Source organism: Pyxicephalus adspersus, chromosome 3 (genome assembly GCF_032062135.1).
Source record: "Pyxicephalus adspersus chromosome 3, UCB_Pads_2.0, whole genome shotgun sequence".
In the NCBI taxonomy this organism is placed as follows: Eukaryota; Metazoa; Chordata; class Amphibia; order Anura; family Pyxicephalidae; genus Pyxicephalus; species Pyxicephalus adspersus.
In genome coordinates, this window is record NC_092860.1 from 20,035,134 (window position 1) to 20,053,188 (window position 18,055).

Here is an 18,055-nt window from a genome sequence, read left to right on the forward strand (position 1 = left end):
AAAAAAACACACTTCCTGGCCTTTTGTGACTGTACTCACTTTCCTACTGTCTCCATACCTAAATGAATAGGAAAAACTGTCTCTGTTTCAGAATCAAGTGCCTCTGTCTTCTTGAGTAGATAGTAATAATAAAGAGAAACTAAACTCAAAAGTGCAAAAGAAAAAAAAAAAATACAGCTCCAATCCCGCAGGGCAAGCAGATCGCTCCAGAGCTGTCCTGCATGGGGTCCCGCGTTGTCCCAACATCCGTCAAGTTACCGCCACTCCGGGCACCGCCATCTTCTCTTCTTCATCCTGTTCTTCATCCTACATCATCTGACCCAGGCGCGAGATCTGGTGAGGTAGAATGAAAAAAAAAATTGGACGATCTCACTGTGCATGCATGAGATCAGCAAATTTGTCTTTTTGCGCAAAAAGGCTCCTTCTGCGCATGCCCGAGATGCTTGATCAAATATTGGATAAATATTGGATAGCATGGGAAGATCTCCCTTTACTTTATGTGGTGTAGACTCAACAGGGCATGGCAGGATATTTATACAAAATAAACAAGAAAATTTTGATGGTCAATGGACCATGTCTCCCATATGCATTGCAAGCTCAGGGTGGTGGGCGAGGTTTCTCTGGACACAACCCACCCACTCTCCTATCACAGGCCCACGTGCGATGGGATATGGACAGGTTCAGGCATCATGACCTCACTCTGGGGGAAGTTTCTTCCCCTTTGAGTGACACACGGCTCCCCGCTCATGTGTGGTCTGGAGTCCATAAATTTAGTGTTCCTTGACGTCCGAAAGGTTGAGGACCACTGCTTTAACATGATCCCCTTTTGATTTATTTGGATCAAATGGCAGTTCCAGTATTTCTATCCAATATTTTGTTTTACATGCTCCAGATATGTGCCATACTTTAATTATTTAACTTTATTTCACATTCATAGTTACAGTAATCTGCTTTCTTTTTCTTTAAATTCTGAACTGATGATAATGTGATCTTCTGTAATGGAAATCCCCTGCACAAGCTTCCCTGTAGTTCCCTAGTTTCACTTTCTGGAATTGGGGCGGGTTCTTATAAGCAGGAGCTGAAGTGTCACATAAACCACAGTGCTTTCATTCCAGGTCTGGGCTGTAGATTTGTGATTTGTTATTTGATTATATACAGTAGCTTTTTGTTTTTATTTTAATGACCTTTTTCTTTCCTGTGTGTTGCTGCAGTCCTTGTATTGAGACACATTAACTCCTTGTGAATCTGGGATTATTGATCTATCATAGATGTATTTTGTTGTCATTCATCGTAGGGATCCTGTGTCAACAATGTCTTGGTGGATTTTACTGCTTGTCCTTTGTAGCCGCTACTGCCAGGTGAGAAATGCCAATAATTCTTTATTGCTATCTCTTTTTTATTTATAATGAACAGTTAAAGATTATAAAACCTCTACTGTTATGACTTTGTTTGTAACATGCATATTTGGCTCTAACTGATTATTTCTGTTAATAGTTAATATAAATCTTTCTTCCTCATTTCTAAATTTGGTAATTTCCGGCCACCTGCTATAAATCCCCCGAGATTTTGCAGAAGTGCACTGTTGCATGTCTTATGAATATGTTCTTCACAAATGTGAGCTACTGGGGTCATAATGAATGTATTACATGACCACTAAACAAATGTGATTAGGTATATATAGGGCCAGCTTTAAGGTAGCTTTTCATGTTTAGTTATAGTGAGAACATTCCCCTTCCCTGCCATTTGTAGATCATTGGTATTCTCCAATACAGCTAGTCCTCGAGTTACATACAAGATAGGGGCTGTAGGTTTGTTCTTAAGTTGAATTTGTATGTAAGTTGGAAAAGGTACATTATTCTATTAAATGCAATTAGGACAGATGTTTGTCTCAACATAATACTTGGCGGTGTGGTGTCAGGTACTGTATAAAATCCTTTATGGAGTCTAGACATTCATTAACTTCTGGAGCAAGCTGTGCTTTGATATGCAAAAATAAACAACTGCAGAGTTTGTCTTGGCCAATAAAGAGTTACAAGAGGCTGCAGAAAGAGCTCACCCCCTAAGATCATCCACAACCTCAGCTGTTTAGCAGAAGATTTCTTCTGAAAGTCATGCAAACCGCCCCCCTCCCCCAACAAGCCCCTGTCTGGCACAGGAGCGAACAGGGCGGAGGCCGTATGTTGAATGTCCTTAACCCGGGGACTACCTGTACAAAGTTGTTTACACTTTGTTGTAATATTTTGAACTAGCCTTTCACAACATTTTTAACATGGGGAAACACTTGAAATAACTTTAAGGTCTTCAGGGAACCCCTACTAAAATGAATATGTCCACAATTTATATCAGTGTCAGTTAAAATGACCCGAGAGGCACAGAGTGATCATTGCTCGAGAAACTCCTATCAACCTCTCGAGGAACCCTAGTTGAGAAATCAATGAGTGATCAACATCAACCTTTAAGGGTCAATGGAGCGATCCACAGAGTTCAGAAAAATGGCCAGGGGTCTAAAGTGGGTTTGTAAATATCTGATACTACTGAAAATATTAATGGAAGGTTGACTAGGGTGAAATATTCTTTTGATGTCTCTGATTAGCTCCATTCTTGTTCCTGGTCCCAATATTGATATTGGCTGTTTTAGTAAAAAGTGAATGTTAAGTGTTTTCTATACTTTTCTCATTGTCAATTTTTAATTAGGTTATTTTATATTGTTTTGCAGTCCTATTGTTTAAAATAGTATTACATTATTTTCATTTAATACATGTTTGTGTGTTAATGAACCATTGACTATTAATAATGGGGCTGTCGAGCTAAAAAGTTTGGGGTCCTCAGTTTTAATTTGTTTTTTTAGGAGCAGAGAAAAGTTAGACCCACCTCCAAATATTTATTGTTGTCTCTGGCCTCTCTGGGGAGATTCACTGCTCTGTTTGGCTATCCATTGTCCCAAAGACAGAAAGACAGCAATGATCCATACTACTGAGTAGGGTTAGTGGAATACCAGAGAGGAGGAGGTTACAGTAGTCCAGACTAGAGATGATAAAAGCGTGTACAAGGAGTTTGGTGGTCTCTGGGGACAGGTAGGGGCAATGATCCATCCTACTGGAGCAAATGGTGAGGGAACTCTTCCAAATGGGAGTTCTGGTGACAACACCCTATGATTGGTGTTTCCCATAAGGAAAGATTGAAATCTTTAACAGGACGCAGAAAAAAAATAACCTGAAAAGTGTTTTAAAAGTAGATCTTCCAGGTCAAATGGATAATCTGCTATCATGCCAGCCACCTGCTCCCTCCAACATGAATAGCTAAAAAAGTCCATTTGTAAACAAAGATAAAATACACTGACTTTGGCCTAAGGCTGCGTACACTTGTGGAATAATTGTTGTTGGAAAGAATCTTTCACAGTTCCATTGCAGTCATTCATCGTTCATGGATCTCTGCGTAAGCTATACAGTGTCATAAAGTTCCAAAATATGGTACTTGGCATAATTTAATCTCTCAAAAAACTGAAAGTATATTCAGGAATGAAAATGTTTCAGAATATTTCTCATAGGTGATCAAGGAAATCCCCAAAGGCAATAAATCACCCTGATACAGAAATACTGGCTTGTGGAGTAAAGACTGGTATACCTTTTTTGCTTCACTATTGGTGACTTGGGACACTGAGGAAGCCCATTATATTTTAGATGCAATTGGGAGGCATAATGATAGGATGGGTCAGCTGACACATTTCCTTCTGTTACTCAATATTGGGGCTGTGTCAATGGGCTCTGCTGGGCAAATGCATTCATAATTTATTGCAGGTTGAGTTGACCTGCATTAGACCTGCTTCAGCTGTTTTACGTTTCCATAGACTTGTATGGAGAGAAAAGAAGTAAGAACAGACAATTGACACTGGCACTTAAAGCAGAACAAAACTAAAAGGAAAAAAATCACCTTTACTTCTGCAGATCCCCCTAATCCTTCTGGAGCTTTCCTAGATTGGGTCCCGTGCTGTTGTGTAATCCATCTTCGCCCTGGTGTGGAAAAAGCGCTGGGCGCCGTCATCTTCTTTTGTCATCTTTTAACTTTTGCCTGCGCAGGCGCCAGATCGGGTGATGTTGCCAGCCATAAATGGAAAAAAAAGAGTGCCAATCTCACTGCGCATGCGTGAGATTGGCATTTTTTTTCCCCATTGGAAAAAAAGCTCCTTCTGAGAATGCCCGAGATGGGTCAGGAAGCAGTCAGAATCCTCGCTGAGCAATCCATCCTGCTGGATCACAGAATGACGATCAGTTAGCAGCTATTCCTGTTTTCTATGGGGAAGGGCACAGTGGGGTGTCTCTGCTCTCATTCGTTCCTACTGTCCTACAATCAGTAATGGTCATTTCCAACAAAAGTTATTGCAAATGTGTGTTCAAAGCTTTAGTACAATGAGCTCCCTAGGTTATGGGTTATCTGAGACAGTTAACAAGTATTGAAAGGTACATCAGGGCATCTGAGTGTCATACCTAATGCATGTGTTTTCATACATGTGTTCTCTGTAGATGTTACAGGGGTAAACACATCTTTAGCAGTATCTGCAGATAATATAGAGCAGTGGTCCCCAACCTTTTGCATGTCACCGACCACTAAATGCACAGACTCCGAACCGAGCATACGCAGGAAGCCATGTGTCACTCAAAGGGGAAGAAACTTCCCCCCAGAGTAACGTCATTATGCCAGAACCCGCCTACTCTCCTATCGCAGGTCTGAGCCTGCGATGAGAGAGTGGGCAGGTTGTGTCCAGAGACACAGACCCCCTTTATCCCAGAGCCTGCAATGTCTTCGGAAGATGTGGTACGCGGCCCACCTGTCAGATGGCCGTGGCCCACTAGTAGGGGTTGAGGACCCCTGATATAGAGTGTTCACCCAGCCCAGCCTACACAATTGGATCAGGAAACATTATTAAACTTTTAGGTCTTCCCAGATGCCTGATGACCACGCTTACTCAGGCAAGAACTGATTGTCTAGGTGAATTTTATAATTTTATCCCTATTGTTTTTCCTGATTCAGCTATTCGCAAGCCCATGTCCCAGTGGTAGCTACAGACACCACCAGCTATCAGGGAAAAAAGTAAATACAGGATAGAAAATCTTGTGTGTTTAAAATTATTTTTCAATGTCAGCACACTCCCCTCCATGGATCATTTAGAGATTTTGGGTAACAAGTAATCATAGGAAATACAAGAATCTTAGGAAATACAATCACCTCTGCAGTTCAACATATCTCTGTTGTCTTTGGTCATGTTGACCACTGAAACTGAGGTGCAAGCAATGGAAGGTTATGGACCATTGTGTATGGGTGTAGCGTTTGTCCCAATAAAACCCATCTGTCATATCAGCCATACATGATAACTCAATAACGTTTATAACTTTAAAGGAAACCTGTACTGAATGAATTATGAAGGATACCACAGCTGAGCTCTCCTTCTGGAAATACCAACTGCTGGCTATTTACTTAAAATACATTTTTATCTTGCAAGTGAGTGGGATGAAAGTTCACACCACAAGGAATACCTAGTCAAATGCAAAAAATGAAGAAAACCTCAGTCAACCTGATTGGATGATTGAAGCAAAAAAAAAAAAAAAGCTTTACCCCGCTAAGTTCTCCAAGTGAAAAATTACTTGTATGGTGATCATTCATTTTACTAAGGGAACAGCCTATTTTGCTTTAGTATTCCAAATCTATTAACCCAGAACAAGTAGCAATTGGCATTCTGACCTTTACTTTCTGATCTCTATGCACTAGGGCATTGGGGTCAATTTACTAAAGAAATGTATATAATGTTTTCCTAAAAAAGTAAATTATCTTCCTGGAAAATGTATTTCATGTATCTTAGTGAATATGGTGAAAAATAACTTTGCAATAAATACCCAATTGCAATGGGTCTGAGTTATTAAGCCCTCAATGACTGGAGAGTATAGACTATCATAGATAAACCTGGGTGATCCAACAATCCTGGAATTGATTTGTTAAAAATCATTCACTACTATCTGGAAAATGTTTTTAGCCTTGAAACAGATCCATTCCAGGTTCACTGGACCACCCAGATTCTCCCATGATAGGCTTTATTGTCCTTTTTATCTTGAAGTGCTTTATTAGATCAGGTCGATTCAAGGAAATGTAAAGAAACAGGATTTTTGTTTGCACACAAATGAATGGCTGAAGTCAGCAGACCATCACCTCACTGTTTAAGATAAGTGAATTATTTTTTGTAAAGACCTAATTTACTATGCTGAGTGAACACCCTACACTTTTTAAGTATTTTAGGACACCCGAAACACAACATGTTTATAGAGATTTCAACAAATGAACAATATTTGAAACATTCTATCACTAGATATGTTTTTGGAGTTTTAATTTCTTTTGAATAGAAAATACAACAATTCTTAAAATTTATGCAAATAAAAATAAAATTTCCCAAAAGGCAGATACCCATGTCAAAGTACCGGTTTGTGGGAAGACTGTAAAACCCCCTCATGTGTTCATTGACTCATAGTCACTCCATAAAGTATAGTAATGTTTGACATCCTCAAATGTCTCCTTTTCTCTTAGCTTCTTCTAATCTAATCTAAAGAATCTCTTTGTTGAAAAAAAAATCATAAATGGACAAAGCACTTGACATCTTTGATATACTTCCTTATTCCCAAGCTCATTTCACAGGAAAGCTGTGGGGCACTTTATTTTTCTTCAACATCGAAACGTAAAATGTGTTGTACTTTTACAGACTTACTTGTTTAAAACTTCATTAAACTTAGCAATTCAGGCAGATGGTTATAGCAGAAATGGACAAGTGATGTCCCATCTGCAATAACTGTTCTCACTCAGAAGTCAAATTTTGCTGAGCTGTGCATGCCTGGCTTTCGCATTCCGGGAATGAATGAATTCTTACTTCATACTGGCATAACCAGATAGTTGAATATTGTCAACAGGGAGTAAAGAAGAAGGAATATGGTGGAGCCCCTCCAGGGAATGGGAATAGGGGTAGTATTGTTGAGTTTTGTTCTGACTTAAGCTGTAGAGTAAAGAAAACATTGAAAAACAGCACTTACACATTTCTTTTAGTTATCTTGATAAGTATATACATAGCTGAACCCATTTGGATGTCTGCTATGGTACATGAAGCCTAAATTGTTGACCTAGTTTTTTTTCAATATTCCTTTATTTAAAGAAAATAGTCAGGGAGAGGGGTACGGGAACAATACAACATAGCCAGTTACAGCATATAAGTACAAAAGTATAAACAGTAGTACAATGCAATGCCAATAAGATACAAATATCCACTGAGTTGCGGAACACACATTGAACCAAGGGGGCCAAAAGAGAGGAAATGGAATAGCGGGGAAAAGTACTACGTCAGGAAGGGACCTGAGATGATGCACAATGGTCGATCCATGGATTTCAAGTGAGTTCAAAAGCATGGGGGTGTCCTTGAGAATGCATGACACAAATAAAAGACACAAATAAACACAACTCTGTTTTCAGTTACATAATTTGTAAAATGTAAGCAATGTAAGATCAGTATCGGCCTCTTACAATCCCAGTGCAAGGAGAAGCTTAAACTGGGAAAGAAAGTATTAGCACAATGGGCCAATGAGCCATTATAGCTGCCTGCATTGTTTCCTATATATCCCAAGAATTTAGTTTTAAAGGGGACTTGTCAGGAAACCAAAATGGGGGCCACCATTGCAAACTTGCTTTAAAAGCACACATCCATTGGCTATCATTTATTTCTTTATTCATCTTCACAGTTGCTAAACAAACTGAGACAAATATGTGCATAATAAATTTACCTGTGTGATGTCTGTGTGGGTTTCCTTTGGGCATTCCAATTCCTCCCACAGCTCAAACACATACTGGCAGGTTAATTGGATCTATGCGCACATGTCTGCTCATTTACCATTTAATGAAGGATAAATAATGAAGACAACTCTGGAACCTGAACCTTTAAAAATAAGTCAGGGCCGGCATTTGCCATATCATTTTCCTGACAGGTTCATTTAAAATGCAATACAGAATGTGTGAATGGAAGCAAAATTAAAATTTCAGAGCAGTCTAGTCAAGGTCTAGGTTTTGAGAAATTGCACAAAATTAACAAGTAAAGGAACAAATGCATTTAAAATGGCTTATTTGTCTCGGTGAATTGACCCTAAAGACCTCTATTTGATATCTAGCTATAGACAGATTGTTGTTCGTTATTGCAGGCTAAGTATGGGAAGTTTCAGGAGATGATAATAAAGAGGAACTTGGTATTTGAAAGAGGAAATTAACGGGTACTTTCATTCTCACTTGTGCTAGAACAGAATAATGAGGTGAACCTCCTTAACTGCAATGATAAAGCCCTAGGCAAAATTCAAAATTCGCCAATTTCTTGAGAAACAATAACCTACTTCTGTTGTTTTTATCTGTTGACTGCTGATGCACCACTGCAATGGAACCTGAGCTGGAACTACTTAGTCCCTGCTAAAGATGTCTTTGTTCATTCATTCGTTCAATGCAAACAGCCAATAGAAAGATTTTGTGTCAAGCAGGTAGTAACTTGTGTACTCCAGGAAAGACACCGACAATCAGCAGTCTGTTAGATGGGCAGAGAGATAGGATGTCCTTATGTCTTAGCTTCCACTATTTCTAATAGTTAGTATCTCGCTTTTTAAAGACATTTCAAACAAATGTAACCCAATACAGTGGGATGATTACCTGAATCAGTTCAGGCTGTTCACTTAACAAGCTGAGTTTTCACTCTGGAATGCATAAATCACTAAGTTTAGGGAACACGTTCGATTTTTGTCTTTGGAAATGGTTTTTCGCAGTTGTTTTCAACGACAAAAGACTGAAAGATGAATGAACGAGCACTGTACATAAAGCATTATTCTGTTCTTTGGAAAGGTAAAGGGGGAAATTGAGCGAGAGGCATCCTCTCCTGTGCTCTCTCTCGGCTTCACTTCCATTGTGGCCATTTGTCCTCTGTCATTTGTGGATCTGCCGAGATGGATCCATGAACGTTGTCAGACAGTTGCTGTACACATGTCAGATTCTCATCTGAGACGAGCGAATCATCTGACGCGTATACATAGCCTTAGTCCTAGGCGACTCGTCACTTCCAGTAACTGTGCCACTATCCAATGCAAATGAATTCCCAATGGCTCTCAACTTTTCCTATCCAGTTTAGTAGGACTAGTTGAGAGCATGGTTGAGTCTGCGGTACAACATTGGGGTCAACTGCTAGTCTGAAATGGCGCTTAATAATTCAAACCCCAAAGTATACATTATGGGATATTTACATGTTCATATTTATGTTATAATGTACCACAGCAATGTCCACTTTTGCCGTACTTAGGCAGTGTAAATTATCCTGATAATGTACCCTAAATAAATCAACTTCACAGGCTTTTCACATTGCACATTTTCAGTGATGATAATGATGGCAATAGTGCAGTCATTCTAATTTCAGCATTTTGAACATTTTTTTACAAGAAAGTCTTTAAATTGTCTTAAAATCGTTTAAACTATTTTTTTTGGAAACTGATAGTTGTCAAATGTACTATTTTTTTTTTACCCATTTGAAAATGTCCCACGCCCTACATGTTCAGGGATTGAGCATGGCGATTGAGCATGGGGATTGTAGCCATTGTAGCCAGTAGAAATAATACATATATGTTTGTCAGGTGTTCTAAATGGAGATATTTCCCCATTCAGACCTCTATCAGATTGTGATTTGAAGCGAATGATATAAAGCAGTTTATTGCTATCAGCACCCAGTTCAGACCTGCAATCATACTAACTGAGAGAAGTCTTCCAGCACTGACTTCATTTGCAGTGCCTAAATATGGAGAGCTGCAATGGGCAATGCAGAAAAAATGCAAAACTGTAAAATGTGTTCATTTATTGAAGGTAGTTGAATGGTATGGATTATTTTGGATAATGGCATTGTATTTTGGTTGGTAAATTTTATTAGTATTAAAAAAAAGTGAGTGTCCTTCTTTACTATCTACCCCTGAGGAAGCCCAAAGTGGTGAAATGCGTTGGTTATAAAAGACTGTGACGGTTCATTGAAATACATTAGTCGACTGTATGTATAGTTTGTCCAACTTTATCCCAATATGTTACAATGGGATGGTGATTATATATTTTCATTGTTTGCTTAATTATGTATGAATTATGATATAAATACATAATTATTGCTTCCTCAAACTCTGGCCTATAAACCCTGTTATTTTCTTTCCTACAATTTAAGATACATTTTATTAGTACATTTTATTTTATTTAGTATTCATAATTAGATGAATCCATATCATCTTCACAGAGCAGCAGTCATCTTTTTCAGCTGATGAAGTACTTCATTGATTATTGAAGTCATTTCTTACAATCTAGTTTGCAAAATACAAATATGAAACAGTGTGTTGCAGTTAAGGTGGACCATCCACTGTCATAATCACAAAAATGTTTTTTAATCCCTTGTTCTCCAAATGATTACTGTACTGCCTAGATTCTTGCCTAGGAGAAAATGACACCAGCTGAGCATGCTTTGTGTTTTCTGCTGGCAGTGTGTGCAATGTGCAGATCGCAGAATATTAGTGCAGAGGGTGAACATGCATGGGATGTCAGCCTTAAATATGGCTGGCACTCATCACTTCAGCTGTGAAATAAGTTCGTTTGCCTCACATTGTCTAGCACTGTGCATGCACCAAGATTAGTAAGGAATACGGTGCTAGGAATTAAGGTGTCAACATGGAGTAGACAAAGCCAGACTAAATTTTTAAAACAGCTAGCTATCAATGCAGGGGTAGTTTATTTTATGAACATCAGTACACATTATTAGTGGCATCTTTAAGTATGTTTTTTATGGTTTCACCCACCTATGACCTATGGCATTTTCTGCAGCACCTAACCACAAAGAGCTGTTCCTACCATGGAAGGAGCTTTCGGTTGGGCATTTCTTTCAGCACAAATGTTTCCAACCTTCCTTTTTCCATGTCCCATGATATGCCCTGCAAATTAAGCATGGGCCAACCAATAGCTATTGTTCTCAATGGATTTCTTCCTAAAGGAAATTCCCTTCTGCGCCAGATTCAATATTCTACTAGTACAGAAGATCCGATTCCCCACCAATTATTTCTCACTGAATGTATCGTTGACACTCTTCTTGCATGTAATGCATTGATTTGGCACATGTCTGTGAGATGGTGACTAGGGTCTGCAAAATATGGTGACTTAATTGGCACATGTGCCCAGTGACATACAGAAACATAGACAAGATGACAAGATATCATCTCAAAATAGCAGATGTTTGTGCAAGCACAAATGATCAGATATTTGATGAAGGTCTTTGACATTAAAGTAATTTGCACTGAATAAGTGCCTATTAAGGGAACCATCTGACACTGCAGCATTAATCCTCTGCATATTTGGGTCATAACAATGGTGACATTTAACTTTCAAAAAAATTAGGTTGTTAGCAGAGGTCAGACAATCCATTAACCTGCAGAGGCATATAGAACAATGGCATTTTGTTATAGAGAGGTATATGAGTTATATGGATGGAAAACAGTGGCAGCTGGAACCTACTGTAAATATGCAATGTAGATAACCATGAAAAAGCTACCTTGATGGGTAAAAAAAATGTCCACAAAGCTCTACTGGCAAAAGAGGACATTAAATCCCTTAAGCAGTGTTTCTCAACCAGGGTTCCTTCAGAGTTTTCCAGGGGTTCCTTGAGCAAAGAGCAGTTTGTGCCTCTCAGATCAGTTACCACTGACACCAATGATATTTTTTGCTATCTGTAACATTCTTCCTAGGGATCAACAGTGTAAGAGGTATTCTTCCCATTGACTAACACAGAAATTTCTTAAGGGTTTCCCCATGTTGAAGGAAGGCTGCCTAAAACTTTTTTTAAGATTTGGATAGAGTGGTCCCCTTTTAATTCAAGCATTAGATAAACCTAGTTTTCAGTTTAAACACTACACCATAGAAAATAAACTTCTTCTGAAGTTTGTTGACAAACCAACATTTCTAAAAGTGGGGGTCTCCTGGTTCCTCATTGAACTTGGTGGTTATACCCACCAACCAACCTGTGTCACTATAGGGCACAGTAGAGAACTGGATCTTCTTGAAAAGGGCTCTGAGCACAATGGGGGGCATAGGAGGTCAATACTACCAGAAGTGTTGGGTTCTAAGCCTCCAGAAAATTCTACTATTACAAAGCATCGTTAGGCAGTGAGAGAGGTATGTTTTTGTGTTTTTACTTTTGTGGGTAGAACTCTGTGGTCAGTTTTGTCAAAATGACAGTTGCTTAAAATAATTATTTGTACATTAACAAAACTCTTCTATATTAGTAAAGGTCCATTCAGCTCTACAGTCTATTGTATCCAGGTTCACCCATAATAGTCTATCTTTTCCAGTGTTGGACAGCTTTGCTAAATCAGACCCACTGTGTACACTCCGTAATGACACATTAATAAAGCTGGCGATCAGCTAAAGAAATATTATGGCGTATTTCATCAAATATGGAGATTGGTCAATCCTTTCAAGTGGATGGAGATTCTGATTGCCACTTTAGGTTAATTACAGTATGGCGACAGAAGCATTGATTGCCTTCATACAAAATCTGCTCAACCTTGTATAAATCTGACATTAAAATTGTAGTGATCAGATTACAAAAAAAATGGAGAACAAAGTGGTGATGATCTGTTATCAAACCATTACTTCATTTAAATGTGCTCTCTACACTTAAACAAACTAAAATACAGTATATGTCAAGTCAAATATTTTTTCCATTTTAGGTAGACTGTGGAAGGTTCAGAACTTGTTGAGCAGTTATCCTGAGCACTGTTAGAGAAGTTTATCCTCACTTCTTATTCTACTAACAATGGTTTTACCAGACAGAAATGAGGAAATATCTGCAAAAGTTACACATAAAAAATAACAGAAGATCTAGCCTTCCTGTACTCCGTTTAGAACCTCACTTTTTTGTCAAGTGTCTTTGTCTAGTAAAACACTTTCAGCAGGACAATAAGAAAATATAAATATATCAAGAGCTCTTGGTATATTTATCCTAAAACCCTTATAGAGGTTCTAGTCTTAATCTGCTCTATCCAAAACTAATAAAAAGTTTTGGCTGGATGTACACTTTAACTGTTCAAGTAGCTGGAACACTTTGCTGGCCATATATAATTAGCTTTAACTTAGTATGTTATACTGTTTATTAATATTCATTTCTGTGTTTTATTATAGTTGTCAAGCTATTATGGGCAACTATAACACTGTATTTATTGTCGATGTGATGAATTAATTATATTGTATTGATTTTTGCCTGCACCACACTTGTTCATTATGCCAGCAGCTGTGCTCTGTTTAAACATTATGCTAAACACATTGTTGTGGTTGCTTCTGGATTGGTTGTTTTATTCCTTCTATTGTGTGTTACTTCCCCCACCTCCTAGATTGTAAGCTCTTCGGAGCAGGGTCCTCTCCTCCTGTGTCTGTCTGTATTCATTTGTCATTTGCAACCCCTATTTATTGTAGAGTGCTGCATAATATGTTGGTGCTATATAAATCTTGTTTTTAATTATTATTATTATTAATAATAATAATAATAATAATAATAATATGAATAATAATAATAATAGTAATATTAATATACGTGTTTGCACACATTCTTTACTATGCAAATTTCGGTAATCTTTTGTACTCCATAGATGCCCCCTTGGGGGAAGGGTGTTTTTTCTTGTACGCTCTGTTTATCATAATATCTATCACCGTTATGCAATATTTGTATTTGAAAAGGATCTTTCATGATCCCTTTCAACAACAAACAACTGCACAATGCATGAACGAACACTGTGCATACAGCGCCGTTCTGCTCTATGGAGAGGGGACGACAGAGAGGCACCCCACTGCGCTCTCTCCCCTTCACTTGCATTAGGATTATTTGCGGTTCATCATTTGTGGATCCGCCAGGGCGGTCGCGTGGATGATGGACTACAAGCACTGTACTCACTCAAGATTCTTGTCCGATTCTTCGGACGAAAACACGTACGTACACATTGGACATGTGTACGTAGCCTTAGTCATTGTGTAGTTGGCAAAAGTTGGAAGTGCGTTGTGATAAATTGCTAAAAATTGTTCAAAATTTTAGGATAAGTGCCTGGTGTTTATTTTTACAGAGAAGCTGTTATATTCTTTAGCTTATAAAGTGATCTAGGTCTAGAACACAGTGGGCAATTTTCACTTCCTTTCTGATTTCCAATTCCAATAAATTGAGTTGATTTAAAATGCATCTTAAAAAACAATACCTGATAAACTCCCTGCCCCAGCCAGTGATTGAGCAGTAAAGGAATAGCAGCAGGTTGATGAAACTATCTCGTTGTTCTATCTTCGTGTCAGCATTTTTTTTTTCGGCACAGGTGAATACAGAACTACAGATTGGATTTAGTATCCCCACTACTTCCAAAGTTTGAGTGCTGCTGTGCAGGGGATGATAAGAGACTGCAATTAAATAAAATACAGTACTTGTACTTGCTAGACAATTTGTGTATCCGGATACATTGATCAACAATATGGGTTGAAGACAATAAGCTCTCCAAGGCTACAGAGGATACACTTTCATCAGTGAAGCTGGATGTTCCAGCAAACCTGGAATGAATTTCCTAAAGTCATTTGCTATTTGTTAAAAAAAGTGTATCCTCTCCAGTCTTGGGGAGCTTTATTAAATCAGCCCCATAGTCTTCTATGTAGTTGATCTTGACTTTGCCATTTACCAAGGCTACCTAAAGGCTTGTGGAAAAAGGAAAGGTTCACATGTACATTCAGCTGGTTATTTTATAAAATGCACAGTTTGTTTTGATATATGATTTGTGTGAATATAACCCTTGCCTATTTATTTCCTTCATATGCTCATTATCCTGCTTTAAGTTTTGCTTTAAATATTGAGTTGTCATTTATAATAGAAATGGGTAAAAATGAACTTACACTTACAGGGTGCATATTAGACAGATATAAATAAATCTGAATTAGACTAACAGTGTGTTACCATGGTATATAGTCCTCTAGGCTTGCCTTTCCTACAGTATAAATCTACCCGAAGCTGCCTTTTGCATACATTATTTTTATTGATCACTGTTGCTGATTCCAAGCCAGTTGTTTTTAGAACTGCATTAATAGTGCAATGAAACAGTAATATATTGTAGTGCTTCCCATATCTACGCGTTATTAATCCTTCAAATATTAATCCTTCAAATCCCAACAATAATACAATATGTATAGTCACATTATTTGTAGATACAATAATGATCAAATACATAAACAACTGTAGAGTAGGTATAAGTACGGACAAAAGAACCCCCTAATTGTTAAAGAGGAACTAAACTCAAAAATCCCCCAAAACAAAAGAAAATCCCCCTACCTTCAATTCCACAGGGCTGTCGATCAGGCTGGAGGTGCCTTCTATCGGATCCCGTGTCGTCCCAGTATCCGTTTTCGGCCCGGCGTGCGTCACCCGACCCAGGCTCGAGATGGGGTGACGTAGATGGGGAAAAAAACTTGCCAATCTCACTGCGCATGCGTGAGATCGGCAATTTTTTTTCCCTTTTGACAAAGGAGCACCCAAGAGCCTCCCGGGATGTGTGACGTAGGTATCCTGGGGGACTTTGCGCTCTCATTAATTAGGGGGCAGTGCTGCACAACAGAATTTTTACCTAACATAAAAGGGTTATCTACCCTTTTATGCAAAGTGAAATTTATGAGTTTAGGTACGTTTTAATATAGAACTTATGGCCTACCCTAATATTTTGACAAAGAATTAGGGTTTTAATGAACTTTCAGGTAGGGAGAGGTTTATGAAAGCAGTTTTTTTGGCAATGAACATAGTTTTTATTGAGTGTTACAAAGAATATACAAGGTTAAGTTTGTCACAAAGATTGAAAATGCTTATACAAAAATTACTTAAAAAAATCCAACAGGTGATTAACGTTTTTCTTCAATACACTACTTCCCACCACACATCCCACCTATCTCACTGTACCACTTTAGAAAGGTTACAGAAACCTTAAGCACGACTGTCATTAAACAAATAAAAAAATCACCCAACTTTACTTTCTAAAAGCCCTTGATCTATGTAAAAGTGTGTCCAGTGAATCCCATGCTGTCTTGGCATCCCCCTTCTTTCCTGCTTGCTGTTCTATCCAACACGGCCATCTTCCTTCTTCCAGGTTTTTCATGACGTTTCCTGAACTTGCACTGGGAAGTCATTAGATCAGGTTGTGGCTCTCCTTCTAAATGTAAAAAAATGAGTGCCAATCTCACTGCGCATTTGTGAGATCAAGCACTGACACACAATCAAACACTGATGATGAAGTGCCAGATCATGGACATGTGCAGAATGATTTGATGTAAGTACTCCAGGGGGCTGCAGGTTTCCCATTTCCAGCAAAAAGAGGGAAATTTGTTAAAAAGGTTAAAAAAAAGAAATATTTTAATATAAATCACCAACCTTTTACAAAATGTCAATAATGTGATGGTAGGTCCACTTATTTATTAGGGTTATTTTCCTTTTTTTTGAGTCTCAAGTCTTCCTTTACATTCATTGATCCTTAAAAACTGATATATCCCACAGATTAATGATAATACTCTATCATCAAAATAAATCTTGTTATTCATAAAAATATTTCTAGTGTTTTCCAAATTTGTGAAAAACTGACCACATTGCCCTACATGCAAAACAAAGATTGAATGCTCGAGGTTTAACTAATGGCAACACATTTTTCAGTTATCAATATTTTTTGCTGTCTGTGTCCCCATTAGGTACAAATAACCTCTCTATTTGTCTTTGAAAACATTATCACCTAGACAGAAAGTGATAAAAGATCCAAAATAGTAGCTGTCACCTGAACAAACTTAATAGTAAATCTCTTAATGGAGACACCAGTTCCAGTTTGTCTAAAAGGCTTCTTTGTCTAATTTTGGAGATTGTTTCTCATTTGCTGTTGAATTTCTAGGACAAGAAGTAGAGGGAAATTACTCTAATGGGATAAAGACAGGAAAACTATGCTAACAGGGGTTTTACCATGCCCAACACTTTACAGTAAATGTATGAATTTGCTCTAACAAGTTATAATTCATGTTAACCCTGACATAAAATTCTCCTATTAATTGGATCCCTTTTGGTTGGGTGAACATACCTCTGAAAATATTTTGTTATGTCTGTTTGTGTCAAAGTGCACAATAAATGCCTGTTGTATCTATCAAAACCCCAGTTAGCGGATATCTTCCTATAGTGAGCTATTCTGCTATGCTGAAATCCCAGGAATTCTTATCACCCCTGGTCAGGAGCTATAGTAAAACACTTTATGTTATGGAGATAAGAAAGAGGTGTTAAATGGTTCAAATCAATAAACAAGCATACTAAACTGAAAAATTTGGTTCTTCATAGGCACAGTACAGAGAGTGAGTGTTGTCACCCTAGGAAGACTAATGTTAATAACAGAATCAAGAAAGGGAAAAAGACTAAATAAATAAAACAAAATCAGCCACCACAGCTAAGGGCTAGTAAGCTGTAATACATTACTTTTTTGTTGTTTGATTTATATACACTTAACTTTTAGGGTTCATGTATGCAGATGTTTCAATAAGTAGAAAAAAAATAAAATGAAATGCAGTATGCGAATAACTTACAGTTAGGTCCATAAATACTTGGACAGAGACAACTTTTTTCTAATTTTGGTTTTGTACCTTACCACAATTAATTTTAAATGAAACAACTCAGATGCAGTTGAACTGCAGACTTTCAGCTTTAATTCACTGGGTTGAACAAAAAGATTGAACTAAAGCCTTTTTTAACACAATCACTTCATTTCAGGGGCTCAAAAGTAATTGGACAAATTAAAAAGCTTAAAATAAAATGTTCATTTCTAATACCTGGTTGAAAACCCTTTGCTGGCAATGACAGCCTGTAGTCTTGAACTCATGGACATGCCATGACCGCCCAAGCCATCACGCTGCCTCCGCCATGTTTTACAGATGATGTGGTATGCTTTGGATCATGAGC

At 38.0% G+C, this 18,055-nt stretch overlaps 1 protein-coding gene across 2 annotated transcripts in view; it reads left to right on the top strand.

Annotated features, from left to right (window-relative positions):
- Positions 1 to 1,094: 1,094 nt before the first annotated feature.
- CD40 (CD40 molecule) overlaps positions 1,095 to 18,055 on the top strand; it is a 40,944-nt gene continuing 23,983 nt past the window's right edge. Inside the window, exon 1 of one of the 2 annotated variants that reach the window (XM_072403808.1) lies at positions 1,095 to 1,358. In XM_072403808.1, the coding sequence (XP_072259909.1) occupies positions 1,269 to 1,358 (90 nt within the window). In that variant the 5' untranslated portion in view covers positions 1,095 to 1,268. The remainder of the gene's footprint in view (positions 1,359 to 18,055) is intronic. The other variant, XM_072403807.1, reaches the window with a different exon arrangement.